The sequence below is a fragment of the Hemibagrus wyckioides genome, linkage group LG23 (genome assembly GCF_019097595.1).
Source record: "Hemibagrus wyckioides isolate EC202008001 linkage group LG23, SWU_Hwy_1.0, whole genome shotgun sequence".
In the NCBI taxonomy this organism is placed as follows: Eukaryota; Metazoa; Chordata; class Actinopteri; order Siluriformes; family Bagridae; genus Hemibagrus; species Hemibagrus wyckioides.
The window spans coordinates 7,925,015-7,941,783 of NC_080732.1; the positions used below are offsets into that span (position 1 = coordinate 7,925,015).

Sequence of the window (16,769 nt, forward strand, 5' to 3'; positions counted from 1 at the left end):
TGCTGTTAGCAACATTAGTCTGTAAAAATGATAAAATTAAACATTGGACACAAAAGAGCTGGCTGATCAATGCAGAATTTGTATGAACTTTTTTTTGCTTAATTGTATGTTGATTTAAGCATATGCTAAATTGTGCATGATTATATTTTTACTTAATTTTCAAAAGATGTAGCTCAAATTTGGACTTGAGCACTCTTGCAAACGAGGCTCTGTGTTAAGCTGTTTTCTGGTTTGCAGGTATAACATTACAGTCAGCGTCTCCAGCAGCCACGGCTCTGTTAGCTCAGATGTGTATACTGTAGTGATTCAAAGAGCTGTGCATCTTAACAGACTGCTGTACACTCGCTCAGTGCTGCTGAACACATCAGTGCCTTTTAGCTGCAGGATCAACGCTGGAACAGATGTCACTTATCTCTGGGATTTTGGAGATGGAACAAGAAGAGTTGGAAAGGACACTGAACATCATGTGTTTAAAAGGTAACAAGCATGGTCTGCTTTAGGAAGAATAGATTTCTAAATAGTGTGTCAGACTGTTTCATATTCAATTGAAGTAGATGGATTGAATATAATTTAATTTACTTTAAAATGAAATATTTATTTATTCATTTATTGGTGTGATTGCAAACTATTGCAATTAATAATATTATAATATTATAATATATACATTTTTAAAAAAATAATATATAATTAATGCAGATAGGCAGCAACATTTATGCTTCCTTCCTCCTTATTTTTTAAGTCAGTTATTTCAAGGCTATAATCATACAATGTCTCTTAATAGGGAAGGAAGAAAACAGATAAGTTGTGCTTGCCATTAGACAGAGCTGCTTTTCAAACCACAGAAAAGCTACAGTTCTGTCTTTTGTCCTATCTTTTATTAATTTGTACTATTATTGGACAATATTTAGTCTATGCTATACTTTTAGTTACAGATGTGTTTTGAATTTTGACTTTGTTTGTCTCATTTGGAATCTACATTCTGGGCTAGAAAGACATCAGTCTCTACTTCACATCATGCATAATTTTAGCTATCACTATTACTGATGATATTATTTATAGTAAGAAAAAAAACAATCCACTATAAGCCATTTGTTAAGATGTGGTTACAATGTGACTGGCAAAAACTGACATTTATGCTTAAATAATTTTCCTTGAAAGAGGGGAAGGGTTTAGCCCCTTTATACCAGCCGACTATGATTATAGATAGAGTTTTATCTGTTTAATGCTATAAAACATTTCATCACACAGTACAGGGGAGTTCATAGTAGAAGTGATCGTCTCCAACCTAGTGAGCTCTACCTCTTTAAAAGGACATATGTTTGTCATCCTTGAGCCATGCCAACCTCCATCTGTGAAGAACATGGGACCCAGCAAGATCCAGGTCAGAAATGCATCAAAGCAACCATAACATGGGACGCAACTTGTTAGATTTATCTTGATTTCATTAGCATCCTGACTTTTGCATGTGTCTTATTTTATGTATCAGGTGTGGCGTTACCAGCCTGTGTGGCTTGGTGTGACGTATGAAGAGCAGATCCAGTGCAATATCTCCAAAGGTCTCCACTACAGCTGGACTCTGTATGGACCGACTGGACTGCAACTCTCTATCACAGGCATCAAAACAAACCAACAACATCTGGAGCTTCCAGGGTACCTCCTTCATTATGGCACATATAGAGCTGCAGCTAAGGTAAAGTTATTATTCCTGTCTGTAAAATTCTTTCATAGACATGAGGTACAGCTCTATTTGAGTTCCATTCTAACCACAATGTTATGCTATACTGTTATTAGTTGTATTCTTCTGAAACGTTTAAAGTAGTGAAAACGATAGGAATGAGTTTTTGGCATGATTACTTAAGCACTCTCTCTATTATACAAATGAACAAATGTTACTCACTGTTTTTGATTTCACAAAATAGTCTCAGTGGCTTGAAACTGTCTCTATTATCCTATTGTGTCACTACTGTGGTAACCAAAAAAATCTTCCATCCAGAACATACAGTATATGCTAAGCTGACTAGCTAACTAGCTGTAAATAATGGTAGTGAGGAACAAATTTTTTTTTAAATGTTTATAAAAATTACTAAAAATATGGTGGTGCAAATGGCTACATGGGTCAACCTGTGATTAATGCAGTCTAGTCTAATAGCAGTTAACTAATTTGTGTTCTAAAGTTGTGTGCCATCAAAACCTTCATTACAGTACTATATGTTACAGTTGTGCAGTAGCACCAAGCAACATCACTTAGCAATTTCCTGATGTTGCTGGACAGATGTTTCCTCTTTGGGTTCTGAGTCAGTTTGAGGGTCACACACACAGTCAAATTTTCGCAATTTGGCATTTGGCTGTTCTGTAATAATGTTCTGCAAAATGAATTGTGAATTAAATATGTTCATCCACAAGTAATTAAAATTAATGATATAACTGTATAATAAGTTTTTTAAGCATTAAATTGTAACCAGTACATTTGTCATTGCACAGGTTCAGGTTGTAGGCAGCATAGTTTACAGCACCTACTCTGTACTGCTTGAGGTGATGCCGAGCGCACCTGTGAGCATCATCGGTGGAGGAACAAATGTGTGTATTAATCGTCACAACAGCAACTCAAACATCACTGTGGATGGATATAGGTCATATGACCCAGATTTTCCTGAGACCATTATGAGGTAAACACAGATTAATGTGAACTGTAATGTCTGTATGTGTTTAGTTACTCAATCCATTTATTTTAACTTATAGTCAAGTACCTTGTCAGTAATAGAATTCATTGACATCCACTGAAACTTACATATGCACCTTTCCCTGCCATGCAAACATAGTAAAACAAATCTGGAAAAATAACATGAACAAGAAATTGTTTAGACACATGCAGTGATTTGATGACAATGGGTGCTAACATTGGTTATACCCAGTAAAAAAATCTTACCCTTAAATCTCTTAAAAATAAATATGCTACAAAGTGTCTATTGATAAACACTGTAGAGGTTTCCTAAAAAAAAAAAAAAACAATTTTATTTTTTGCCCCAATACACTTAATAATCATTAAGGATAAGGATTTAAAAAAAAACAAAGATTGTTTATTAAGTTAAGATTGTTAAGATTTTTCCCTGTGGCACTACCAGACATGGTTAAAGCACTAAAAAAGTAATTAGCCAAATTTGACATTATTAATTATAAGAATAAAGAAAAAATTACCATTTGTCACTAAATGTTTTAAGTATATGCATGTATACAGACTTCTAAAATATTAATACATTAAACAACAACAACAACAAAAGAAACCTAGTTGCTTACCTTTAACCATCTATCAGTTATTGTGACCTTTTCTCCTCATAGTTACAGGTGGAAGTGCAAGCCAGTAAACACGGCTGAGACCTCCTGCTTCTCTAAGCAGGTTCAGACTTCCTCTGCATTGCTGACGTTTCCTGCAACATCTCTGAATTCTAACTGTGACCTGTTCAAGTTGACACTTACTGTTCAAAGCGGAAATCGATCCTCTTCCTCCGAGATGTTCATCACCATGACATCCAAACCAACCAGGTACATATGCATAGCATTAAACATGCAGAATTCATCTTTGTTCATTTCAAAATAATATTGCACATATACTGTACAAAGATAAAAAATGTCAGAAGAAGAATTTACAGAAAAAATATAGACAGTGTCAGTACACAGCCAGAAACTGCTCTATACATACATATATATGTATATAAGTATATGACTCTCTGACAAGAGCTGAGAATTTAAGAAGATAATGTCACTTAAAAAAGTTATATATTGTAACAATTGCCAGCTTATAACCTAATATTGACATTTTATCCACATAATAAGCAATATAAGAACTCAAACAAGACAGTTCCATAAATTGAAGATAAAATTTGCTTAGGAAAAATAAGAGTGTTACTGATACTATTATCCAATTATTCCATTGCTGCGATTTGCTTCCGATGATCAGAAAAAAAATCTAATTATTCCAATAGTTTTGAATAATAGATTTAAGGCCCTTAAAAGGCTACAGCAATCTCTAGAGAGAGCACAGAAATAACATTTAACACAGATAATATGACGTGCATGACATGGCATTAAGTACAGACAGTGTGGTGAATATTTCAGGTAAGTGTACATGACATAATGTCATTTACATAATTCACTATAGAAATGAATGAAATTTAAGCAATTCTTAAACAAATCTAATCTGTTGAGAGTAAACCACTGATTAAATATAAATATATATAAATATATATATATCTATAATATAAAGACTTGCTCTGACTTCTAATTTTTCTGCAGCATTATTCATGTATCTTGCAAAGAGTGCAGAGGAAATTCTGTCAACTGGAGCGAAAAATTTTCAGTCACAACTGCATGTAAACGCTGTCCTATAAATATCACCTACTCCTGGAAGCTATATTTAGTAAACGCATCTAGCAAAAGCATACCAGATGGTAAGAATATTTAAAATCTTCTGATCATTGGTGTAACTGCATGGCACTTATGTTAGTTTCTTTTTAATTTTTCCTGTCCTCCAGTGCCTTTCTGTGGCAGTTTGGACATAAGCTTACCTTCTAAACTGGAGGAGGATGAAAGCTTCTTTCAGCAGCCTGCCACGTCTGTGCCTCTGTCCATCCTAAATCACTATGAAACATCCAGCAGTGATGACATTAAGATCACAGATGACAGTGTTGTCAGATGGCCCAGGCGGAGGAGTTCAATGGAGCAGAAGAATCCATCCCTTTTAGTCCTGCTGTCTGAGAGTGCATCAGGTATGAGGCTGAACAGTTACAATGTGTGAACTGAGATCTTTTCTAAATAGTTAGGCATAGTTGAATTATTCTCCTTGTAGCCATCTTCAGTCATGATTACACATCAATATTTAATTCATAGATGCCAAAAGGAACGGATATGAAAAAAGCATCCAAATGTCACACTTTCGTAATACATACCATAATGCTATATGAAGTAATATGAAGTATAAACACTGCTTGAACAAAGCAGTGGTCAGAGATGCTGGGATAGTCCAGGTTTAGTAACAAGCAAGTCCACAATCCAAAACTCAGTCAAATAGGCAAAGAAACAAGGCAAGACAAGAGTCTACACACTTATTAAATAAAAAAAACTTCAAGGCTTCACTTCGACAATAGTAACCATGTCTTTATATCTGTGAACGGGAATTAAATTTGTCAACAGAATTTGGAGAAGGATGCCCCCTGGAGGCGAGAGAGTGAACTGTACTGGGTGGATGTGACAAAAGGTCAAACGAATTTGGTTTTATATGTACAAGGATAATTTCAGGCGATATAAAAATTATAAGCCAAGTGATTTATGAAATTAAATGCCTCTCTATTTAAAACTGGGATCCAGTCACCTCTTGATCTAGATGATATGTTTGATAAACCCAATCATAAAAAGGTGAGTATAAACATAGCACAGAAAGCAAATAAAAATTGGCTTTTTTTTTCTACAGACAGAAGCAAGATTTTTTAAAGATAAAGTTATTGTTCAAAAGTAATGCTTACTGATTTATTGATAGATTAATCACTGACAAATTCACCAGAGCATGTTTTGTCCTCCAGTCTTGCTTACAGGTTGTTTGCAATGACAATTTACAATAATTGTACATTGAAATAAAAAGAGTTCTTTAAGGGGTTGTAAGAGTTTCTGGTTGGGAAACATTTGCTTAAAAGTTTCCTCCAGAGGGACAATCAAAGTACCCTTAAGATTTTTCTTTATGTAGACAAGAAATCCATATTTAAAGGAATCATGAATATTGCAATATATATGGATATCAAATCAGAAAACGAGCAGGATGAGTTTGAAATTATGAATTTGAACTATTACGTGGACATTTATTTCAATGTAAAACACCAGAATTTAATCTTATAATACATGCACATTCCATTCTTTCATTCCCCACTTCATAATATTGAAGTCTTGTATTTCTTGTAAATGATTCTTACTTTCAGCTTGCCTTCGTTGGATCACTGAATCATATTTCTGTCCTTACAGCTGAAATGGGTTCAGGTGATATCAATGACATGGATTTTGCTCCGTTCCATTTTCCAACCGAAAATAAAAACATGAGCGAGAAGGATTTTGTAGCTGAATATCCTGAAGAGCATGGATATCTAGGTGAGAAAATAACAGGGTGTTACAGTTGTACTTTGCTACGTCATCAACATGAAATTACTGTTATTTTTCTGTATTCCCCACAGACTATGAAGATTTTTATTCTGGGATAGAGGAAGCAGACTCAGGGGTTTCAATAGGCCGACCAAATGGTAGACATTGCACTCTCATTTTGATCTTCACAAGCAGTAATAATAGCTATATAAAAGTATGACTATCAATAATATGTATTTTTTTATTTATTGTTTTGTGAATTCAGGACCCCACAATTTAGACAATTCGCATTCAAGCGAATATGATGGTGATAACCTGGTAGGTCCTGGTAGCCTCAACCGTGTGGTGTCTGAGAAAACCCTGCTGGATCTTCACAGAGAGCTCATCCAGCCTGCACTCTTTGAGTCCTTCACATCCACAGGTGATTCTTCAATTTTTCTCATATGTAAATTTATAGGTATTTATTTGGTATGTACTTTTATTTAAGCAGAATTAAATTCAAACTTTGAGTAGCTGATAATTAAGGGTCTTGTGGCACTAATGCCAAGTCCTATGATTTATTTGTCTTGGAAATTTTAGGACATTGGAGGACACTATGTTTTACAATACAACATGCAGGAATATTTCATATTCTGTAGGTTAGATTGGTAAAGAATCCCTTAGGGGAAAAAAGCACATACCTTTCACTTGTGCTCACATGGAAAACATAAGAAGTAAGAATTTCCCCAGGACATTTTATGCCCTGACATAACACAGGTAAAATCAAATAAACACATGACATCATGTGAACAGTTTGTGATGGTTCTTGTGGATGATCACATCTGATAATAAAAGCACATGACCTTCTTGTTGAACATGTTAAAATACACAAATCATGTGTACAAATCATGTGATAAATAAAAAACCATGCACTATATATGAAAATTTTACTACATATTTAAGGCAGCGGTGTCCAATCTCATCCACAAAGGGCCAGTGTTGGTGAAGGTTTTCATTCCAAACAATGTCTATTGAAAGCCAAGATCAGTTGATTAAATAGGTGGAATCGGGTGTGGCTTCTGCTAGATTGGGATGAAAACCTGCACCCACACTGGCCCTTTGTGGATAAGATTAGACATCCCTGATCTAAGGTATTTAATAACAATTTTTTTTATTTAAATGATTATAGTCATGCAGTTATTCACCAATGTTCAAGTTGTGCATATAAGAATGTCTGGGTTTAAACAGCATTATTTGGAGCCACATAGCAACATACATTCCTATTTATTACTATTTGCCAAGTGCTAGCTTCAAAGTTACTAAGTGCATCAAAGCTTGTAGTAAATGCTGTTATGTAGAGAGTTGAAAGAAGCTTATTTTCAAAAATAATAGTATTGCACAATTCCAAAAATAACAGAGTAATCGATTCACATAACCACAAAAACGCCATGTTATAATTTACCTCATGAGGAACCGGATTTTCTCGTTAGACTGGGATTTCTACATGACTATACATTTCAGACTTGGATCTTTGTCAGAAAATGAATCTGATCATTGCTAAACTAGAGATTTCTGTTCATTTTCTGTGATTTGAATATTTCAGGAATATCCTCTCCTGTTATCACATTTAAACCCATGATGCTAACGCCGAAAAGTCTTTACATGCTGGAAGTCTCTGCAAGTAAGTTTATCACCACCACTACTTCTGGTGTTCATGGCCAGATATAAATAGTCTCATTGTTTATACCTTTAAGCCTGGATCTACAGCCTGTTAGAGGATGAGGTGAGTAATGAGGGATGTCTCCTAATTTCTGATGCCAGGTTCTGAGCAGGTTCTGCAGGGAAAGACCCAGCTGTTCTTCTCCACACACCCTGCTCCAGAGGGGATGATGTGCTATGTGCAGCCCAGCTCAGGTTTTGAGCTCCACACACAATTCAGCATCTTCTGCAGTTCAGGAAAAGAGGTCTGTATTTATGTTGGGCATCAATTCTTACTGTTGTCCAAGTATTTGTTAAACATATTTTTCAAATACGATAAGTTGGGCAGCACAATGCTGCTGCCTCACAGCTCTAGATTCTGTGAGGGGCTCTGTGTAGTTTCAGATGTTCTCCCGGTGTTTGCTTGGGTTTTCTCTGCTTATCTCCCACTGTTCAAGAACATGAAATTTGGCTAAATTAAATGGCCATGTTCTTTCATTGCTCCAAGGTCAGTGGACTCGTTTCGGTGGTTTCTGCTCTATAACTACAGAGCCCCATACACAGCACACTCTTCTGACACATGTATATCATAGCCAGCATTAACTTTTTCAGCAATTTGCTTTTGTGGGATTGGAGCAGGCAAGCTAGTATTCACCACCACTGCGTGTTAATGAGCCTTGGGTGCCCATGACCCTGTTGCCGGTTCACTGGTTGTCTTTCCTTGGACCACTTTTAGTGGGTACTCACCACTGCATATTGGAAACACCCCACAAGACCATCACAATTTGGCCCTTATAATAAAAAGTATTATAGAATTCTTATTGTGAATATCAAGAGATGTTGAACATTCATTTATTGTGATTTTGTCAACTTTTATATTCAGATACTTTGGTACAGAGTAATGTTACTCCATCATACTAATGGAAAGTTAGACCATATCAAGACAATATCAAGAAACTCTTGCATTTAAAAAAAATAAAATAAAAATAATAATAATAATAATAATAATTTGATGTGTTCTCTTTACAGGATCTCTTGTATGAATACAGCTTTAGTGTGGGAAACTCAACAAAGAAACTTGTTTATCAGGGCAGAGATTATCAACACTATTTTTATCTTCCATCAGGAGATCCATATGATGATTACAAAGGTAGATTTAAAGAATTGCAAAAACTATTAACATATATACTGTACATAAACACAGTAACTGTTTTGTTCTTTTCTTATAGAATTGCACTGCTGCTTTATGAGATTTTTAATCTTTGTATTCATCGATATGTCTACCGTTTCAGTGTTCAATGTTGATTAAGAAAGTTTCTAAACAACATGCAGCTTGTTATATGTGTATACATAATAACAAATATGTTGAATTTAATTCTATAGCTATTTATGTATAATGTGCTCTAACACTCAACATTGTCTTACATTTTGTCTCCTGCAGTCACCATCTACATTAAAGTTGGAAACAGATTTGGAGCATCTACCAAGCCATGTCCTGTGAACGTCAAAGTTTGGCCGAGTTTTAAGAGAGATTCAATGCCTCTTTCCAATCCAGATGAGAAATTGTATGTTTTTTTCAGTCACCAGTCCATTCAGATTTATTGTAGTAGTAGTAAACACAGGTGACTAGGCGTGTTAAGACCATAACAGACATTTATACACTCATTCTAGTGGCTTCATCAGTTGTAGCTGTACAAAATGTAGAAAGAAATTCATGAATCTGTGAAATACTATCAGATTAAAAGAACAGCATCAGAGTGGCTAGTGGAAGAAAGTTTAGAGTGGTTAACTTGGTAGAAAACTAGAAGGATAGGGACTCTAAAACAGGGGAATTAGGAGAGACTACAAGACAAAAAAACAGAGACTGCTGCTTTTAAAACCAAAGAATGAATGGAAAGTAGGGACTGAAATAATACAATGTAAAATAAAAGCAGCAAAATTTAAAAAGAAAAAAGTACAATACGATTATATATAAATAAGATGGCATTGCTGCATGAATAGTTATAGCTGAAATTTATTACATTAACCATAAAATACAAAACTGGTTTAATTTAATGATATGGCATTATTCATCAGCTTGTAAGATGCACCAGCTTGCACTTGTAAGATGGATCCAGCTTGCACTGGATCCAACTAAGTCTATTATATTTTAATGCATGCACCTTATGCTTTTTATTCATTAAAAATTCTCATTAACAATTGTGAAGGTAGCCCTTTATTCTTGAACTATAAAGTACCTTCCTGACTTTCTTGTAGTACACACTATATAGGGAAGTACTTTTGCATGAAACCAAAATGACAGATTGCTTATGTCAACGCTCAATGTCAAAGCACAGGAACAACCAAAGAAGCCACCCTAAACATTTTGCTCCTAATTTCCATTGCTAATTTTCAACCTTCTCTCTGTGCATCATAATTTTTGAAAATATAAACAGCAACAAGCTAAGTTGTGCTTCTACCACAGCATCTCAGTTTTAACAGTTTATAACATCTTGACGAATTTCCCAGTGTTCATTATTTACACTGGAAATATATAGATTCTGTAATAATATCATAGTGAAGTGACATATTCTAGCATATTATGCTGTTCAAGCAATTTCCTGAACCTATTATTATTACACAGTAAGTCCTCTAAGACTTACTGTGTAATAATAATATTACTAAAAGAAAATGTTTTAATTTTCTCTGTCTAACAATTACTGTATTTTCTTACTGTCTAGGTTTGTGTATGGTCTGAGGAATCTAACCACTCTAATACAGATGGAGAACCCCCAAGACATTATGAATTACATCTTTCTCCTGACTTCCACATTGAACCGTTTGAGTTTAGACCCAGAATCTTGCGTGAAACTACAGACACAAACACGAGCCGCTCTCATTTCAGTGATTTGTCAACTGGATGCCACAAACCAGGTATTATAGACTACCTATGCCACAAGTATAGCATTTAATTCTTAAAAACAATCTTCAAGAGATTTTTCGACAGAGGAAGCAATGTAAGAGCAATGCAATGAATGTTTTGTATTTTAGTGTGGTATATTTTCTGCATGTGACTAATGAAATCCATTAATATTAGTGTATTCTATTTCATGGTTTTTGCCCTTCATTGTAAAAAAAAAAAATAGTAACAATAAACAAATGAAATCCAATATTATTATACAGCATTCAGTTATAGTTTTGTGTCTCACAGGAACTGCTGTTTGATATCCTTCACACTCTTGTAGATCTTATGAAAGTTTCCAATCAAGTGAGTATTATCTTTTCATAGATATTTTTTTCATACTCAAGCATTGCAACATTTAGAAAGTTTCATGTATGATACCCCTTTGCAGGTGACGTTTGACAGTGCAGTACTGGTGACAAAATATATTCAAAATCTATCCTCCTTTCGTGAGTCCAACTTATTGGATGTGTGGGTGGTGAAGGCTGTCATACACATCCTCTCATATATTCTGAAAGCTCAGATTCCTTCTTCCAGGTTAACACTTGATGTTCTTTACATCACTACTGAATCAGTGTTGGTAAGTCAAAGATTATTGGAACATCAACATGACTTACATTTACATTTACAGCATTGGGCAGATGTCTTCATTCAGACTGGTTTATCAAAATGACTTATAACAAAAAAACTTATATAAAACATAAAAAAAGCTATAGTTCCAAAACATCAAGGTTACATGGCAAATGTCAAGGTTTTCTTCATACTCATTTAACCACTTGGTGAAAAGGATAGCCAAGAGCCATAGACAAAAGTCTTGATGCATGTCTACCTAGTGTCTCAAGGGATGCTGAATTGAGTGATGCCAGAATGCAGGCTTGAACAGAATGTGGTGCAGATAAGTAGGGTGAGATTAATGCCTTCAGGTAGGCAATAGGCTGGGCTGATTTTGGTTTGGTAGGCCAGCATCAGTGTTTAAAATCTGATTTGGTAGAAACAGGAAGACAGTCTCATGATCAGAGCAATGGGGTGGTGAGGGAGAAGCTTAGAAGATTTTTTTTTTTTAAATCTTGCAGCTGCATATTGGATCAATTCTTAGTTGTTACCTTGAGATTATTTTCTTGATTTTAAATACCTAAAGATACACCTAAAAATGTTCAAGTTGCATGTATGTCCATGAAGAAACTCTTTGGACACCTAAGGTTCTGGCTTGTTGAATGCAGAGTCAAAGGACACTTGTATAATTCACATTTTTAGCAAGATATTGAAAGCTATAATACATGTATCATGCAAATAAAATTTGGTCACACAAAGGTTGTGCAATCACCAAATATTTGGTCAGATTTACAGAAAATTATGTTTTCTAAATAAATTCAAATATTGTACATGACCTTTAAGGATATAAGTCATGTGACCTCATGACCATCTACCATCTGTTTTATTATATGTTATGTCTTAACCTCTTTTTATTCCAGATATACTTGCTGTCCAGGAGAGAGCCTCAGTTCAGTCTGAATACCACGTTCGTAAAATTGGCAGTGTGGCAGAATTTTGATTTGCCACTCACAAGAAAAAATGTTGATTTGACAACATTTTACATTCCTTACATGGCAGTGATTAAACACCTAAACAGAGATTATGATGAAAAATCCTGCTTCATCACTTTAATCATATCCTATAGGCAGAATCCATATCATTGGGCAAGGACTCCACTACAGGTAAAATGAACTACAATGTACAATTCAATCTTTATTTGAATTAATTTTGTACTTCTATATGTTGTGGATAGAATTATTAGTTTATTGTTTTTCACACTTAGTTCCATACCATCTGCATCTTACTGATGGTCACATGGCAGGGCTTAGCCAATTAAAATTAAAACTGATGCTTACTAATGAAGACTTTGCCACACATACATTACAGCATAGTGGAATTCTTTTTTCAAGTATCTGAGCTTTGGAGGTTGGGGTCAGAGCACAGGGGCAGCTATGATGCAGTCCCATAGAGCAGGGGGGGTGCTCAAGGAACCAGTGGTGTCACCTTGGTGGGGCTGGGGCTTGAACACCAACTTTCTGTTCAACAACCCCAATCCTTACCCACTTGACCCATCACTGCATTACAGGCTGTAGAATATACACTAGTAACATCATAATATGTTTTATTATTGCAGACTGTTTAGTTTATTCTTAATTTATTCTTTTACAGTGTTATAGTGTTATTTTTTTCAGTGCAACATTATGTATTCTCTGATTTTTTAAACTGACATCATGCATGGTGTACTTTCCAGGTGAATGGACATGTTGCTGACATGAAACTCTTCAACTGCAGCACCAGAAGAGAAATCAAAATGAGACACTTGTCCACTCGACTCATCATTGAGTTCCAGAAGCGAGAAGTACACTTTTAATTTCTTTTATTTCATTAACACTGACAAAACCTGACGTGTTCTCAAGAATTCATGTGTTCCAGCTTGCATTTAAACTTTCACAAATTTCACAATGTTCCCCTTTCCACAAATATAGTGCAATACATTTGCTTCTCAGCACTGTGAGGCTAATGTATGAAACTATTAATGGTAGTTGGCCTCACCTATAAACTTTCCTGTCTTATATCTGCCTTATATCAGCCTTATAATATGTCCAGTTGATTAATGCCACACTGGTGAGCAGATATTATTTAGGACACATTATTCCTGCTGAAAAATCTAGCTCAGACTGACCAGCTACCAGCTGCCAAATTACAGACTGAGCAGAGACCACAACAATAAAGTCAAAAATAAAATCAATGTTCACAAAATACGGAAATTAGAACTGGAAAGATTGTCTACCAGCTTGACCACTTTGACCTATGTTTTATCTGTACCCTGTGAAACCAAGCTGAACTTTTCAGCAGGGATGATCTACTGTAATCTATAAACATTGTGCCCTGAACACTGTAATGCTGTGAGGATAGCCATATTGCACAACTAGAATCACTTCATTTAAGTTTGCTAGAATTCTGTCCATTCTCTCCAAATTCCCAAAGCTTAACTGCAGAATTTTAGTGCTAATTGGGAATTCCATCCTTCTAATTAGCAACATAATTTATTTAACAATGTAATTTGAAGCAAATATATGAAAATTTGAACCACTATTTATGAAGGTTTTGGTTGAGATAGACTTCCAGTGGGCAGTGGTACAGTTGATATTGTTGCTGTCGCACATCTGTTTGGAATTTCTCATGTTCTGTTCACAGTATGTGGATTGTGTATGCTAAATTGTCCTAAATGTGAATACATTGGTGAATATGTTTGTGCATGGTACCTGTGATGGACTATCTAAGGTATTCTTACCTCATGCCCAGTGTTCAATATTCACCATCAGCCGGAACAGGGTAAAATTAATGAATAGATTTCCAGTCATAGCATTAAACTGAATAATGAAGAAGCATGAAGAAGCTACCATAGCTTGTTACTTGTTACATGTAACATTTTGCTAAGCTCTTCTAAAGGGAATGGTGGATTTAGTGCTCAATCGATGCATCTGCCAATTTTGCATTAGATTTTTGTGTGGATCACTAAAATCTGGTCATTTCCATTCAAGAAGAGCACAGGGGTGAAGTTCACACTCTCACGCTCTGAAGTGAACACTCATCAGTTCAACATCACAGCTGAACTTCTGAAAAAGGCTGTGCAGATTATAGTGAAGTTCAGAAGACCATCAAGATGCGCTTTCCCCATCTTGCTGCTCTTCAGGTTAAATACACAGCCCTATATTTATATTATGTCTCAAATTTTATTTTACAGCTTTAACATTAAAAAAAGATTTGTATAACATTGCTTTTCCTTTGTTACAGAATGCACCAAAGACCAACGCCTTCTTTGTACAATGTACATAAGGTCTACCATTGGAAAGGACAAGTGGCGCAGATCTTTCTACCTGCTTCATCATTGAAAGGTTTCTAGACATTGTGGAACATATGGAAAGTGCAGGATGCATATGAGAAGGTCATTGATATATAAACTGAATATTGTCTGGTTTCACTTGGATTGCAGATGCTGGGATCGCGTACCTGATGCTCCTCAATGCAGACTATGATAAAAGAGCTAAAAATAAGTACATAGCAGATGAAGTGGACTATACGCTAAGTGTTGATTCCACTCAATGCTTAGTTTGGGATGGTGTAAAAGATTGGAAATCTGATGGATGTTCTGTGCTCCCAAGCTTCACCTCAACCAAAGTCAACTGCAGGTACTGGTCATGTCCCACTATGTAGATCAGCTTTTTTTTTAACTATATTAAAATATTCATGTACAGATTTAGTTATGCATTTCTAAATTGGTATGACAAATGAGAACAAGTGAACATAGTTTCTTCCCTGGCAACACAGAATTAAATGGTCTACATTTGCATATTAGAAGCTTATTGATTTGTATATTTTATGACATAATAACACATGCAACACTGCTCTGTTCCATGACCCCGCTGCTAATAGATACTGAAATGTCACTTAGCAGCTGCACAGTGATAAGATTTAACTATTAAGAAGAAAAGTTGGACAGAAAATTGGGTGGTATCAATATAAGTTTTTTGTTATTTTCTTTAGAAATTAGAAGATGTAAGCAGATACCATGATATACACCTGGCTTCAAATATTTTGAGATATTGTGGGTTTGAATACTGATTGTGCCACTGTTAGGAGAGCAGAATTGTCAATGTTATCTGGGTAGATTCGCCCTGTCCATCAGAGTGAGTTCATGACATAGCAATAGCAACAGAATGAAAAGATGCATTGGCTGGCTTCAAGCTTTTGCCTTTACCCACCCTGTTGGTAGCATCCGTGTGATAGGGAAGAGCTAGCTTGTGTGGATGAAAAGGTTCATGGGATGGGTTTCTTACTGAGGTTTCTAAGTGTGTGTGTCTTTTTTATAATTACTGTACCTTATGTTAATCAACTATTTTAAAAGCTCTTTGTTTTTATTGTATTCTGCCTGCTTTGTAATTCACTGTAATTGAAGACATCCTCCATATATTATTTGTGTTTTTGTCCTAATAATCTTTCAGTTGCAACCAGCTCTCATCATTCACTGTTGCACATCAGATGATCCAAAGCATTCACAGTATTTCAGACATCACTGAATACATAAGGTAATGTTTATATGCTTGTATTTATTAATTCACAGTCCTTCTTTGTTTGCTTTTGAATTCTGAATTTGGATTCTTTTTCAGCATCCATGCCAACCCGGTGGTGTTTATTGTAATGGTGGCAGTAATGGCTCTCTACGCTGTGCTGTTGGTGTTTTGTAATCATGCTGATATTCAAGTGGAAAAGAATTTGGGAACATTCCTCCTGCCAGACAACAGTCCTACAGACCAGTTCCTCTATGCTGTTACTATCGACACAGGCCTTAGATCAAGGGCCAGAATGACAGCAAAGGTATTAATCAAATCTTGTGAACTTAAAAATGGAATATATTGAACAAGCTGTAAATGGGCATTAATGCCTCAGGTGGTTATTTTTCCAATTTGGTTAAATTTTTCCAATTTGGTCATTTCTGGCCAAGTCCACCAGCCAGCTCTTCCCTATTATTCAATAGCTAACAACTGGGGAGAGTGAAGGCTAATTTATGCTTACTCAGAAACCCCTGAAACCAATCAACCTTTTTAAAGCATTGCTCCTGTGCACAGGGCAAGAAGCAAATGTGATGTACCCTCTTCTGTGTATCTGAGCTTACTGTGATTGGCTAGTGTTGCTGTGAATGACAGGGAATACAGAGTATACCTTGCCTCTGAACAAGAGTCTAGTTCTTTTTTGGTGATTGTGTTAACGCTTTCTGTTGTCACTAATTGCTGTCAAGTTGTATTTTGTCAACAAGACCAAGTAATTTTTCATTCATTTGCCAAAGTCAAATTTTGTGTCTCAAGCACAAAATTGATTATATGTCTTTGTATGCTGTAGCATTAAGAACGCACCTTTGCACAAAGCAAGAGGTTGCACAGAATTACACACATATAGAGATAAATATGCTATACTATGTTATGGTTTATGTTGATAG

At 35.5% G+C, this 16,769-nt stretch overlaps 1 protein-coding gene across 1 annotated transcript in view; it reads left to right on the forward strand.

Annotated features, from left to right (window-relative positions):
• LOC131343943 (polycystin-1-like protein 1) overlaps window positions 1-16,769 on the forward strand; it is a 48,178-nt gene that overhangs the window by 19,308 nt on the left and 12,101 nt on the right. Inside the window, exons 3-26 of the mRNA XM_058375826.1 lie at window positions 238-477; window positions 1,249-1,381; window positions 1,487-1,690; window positions 2,482-2,666; window positions 3,337-3,540; window positions 4,291-4,445; window positions 4,530-4,763; window positions 6,007-6,129; window positions 6,213-6,278; window positions 6,386-6,541; window positions 7,703-7,780; window positions 7,921-8,063; window positions 8,827-8,947; window positions 9,239-9,362; window positions 10,518-10,710; window positions 10,988-11,044; window positions 11,130-11,318; window positions 12,211-12,261; window positions 13,023-13,130; window positions 14,317-14,468; window positions 14,570-14,670; window positions 14,769-14,964; window positions 15,778-15,861; window positions 15,943-16,150. Coding sequence (XP_058231809.1) covers window positions 238-477; window positions 1,249-1,381; window positions 1,487-1,690; window positions 2,482-2,666; window positions 3,337-3,540; window positions 4,291-4,445; window positions 4,530-4,763; window positions 6,007-6,129; window positions 6,213-6,278; window positions 6,386-6,541; window positions 7,703-7,780; window positions 7,921-8,063; window positions 8,827-8,947; window positions 9,239-9,362; window positions 10,518-10,710; window positions 10,988-11,044; window positions 11,130-11,318; window positions 12,211-12,261; window positions 13,023-13,130; window positions 14,317-14,468; window positions 14,570-14,670; window positions 14,769-14,964; window positions 15,778-15,861; window positions 15,943-16,150 — 3,505 coding nt within the window. The remainder of the gene's footprint in view (window positions 1-237; window positions 478-1,248; window positions 1,382-1,486; window positions 1,691-2,481; window positions 2,667-3,336; window positions 3,541-4,290; window positions 4,446-4,529; window positions 4,764-6,006; window positions 6,130-6,212; window positions 6,279-6,385; window positions 6,542-7,702; window positions 7,781-7,920; window positions 8,064-8,826; window positions 8,948-9,238; window positions 9,363-10,517; window positions 10,711-10,987; window positions 11,045-11,129; window positions 11,319-12,210; window positions 12,262-13,022; window positions 13,131-14,316; window positions 14,469-14,569; window positions 14,671-14,768; window positions 14,965-15,777; window positions 15,862-15,942; window positions 16,151-16,769) is intronic.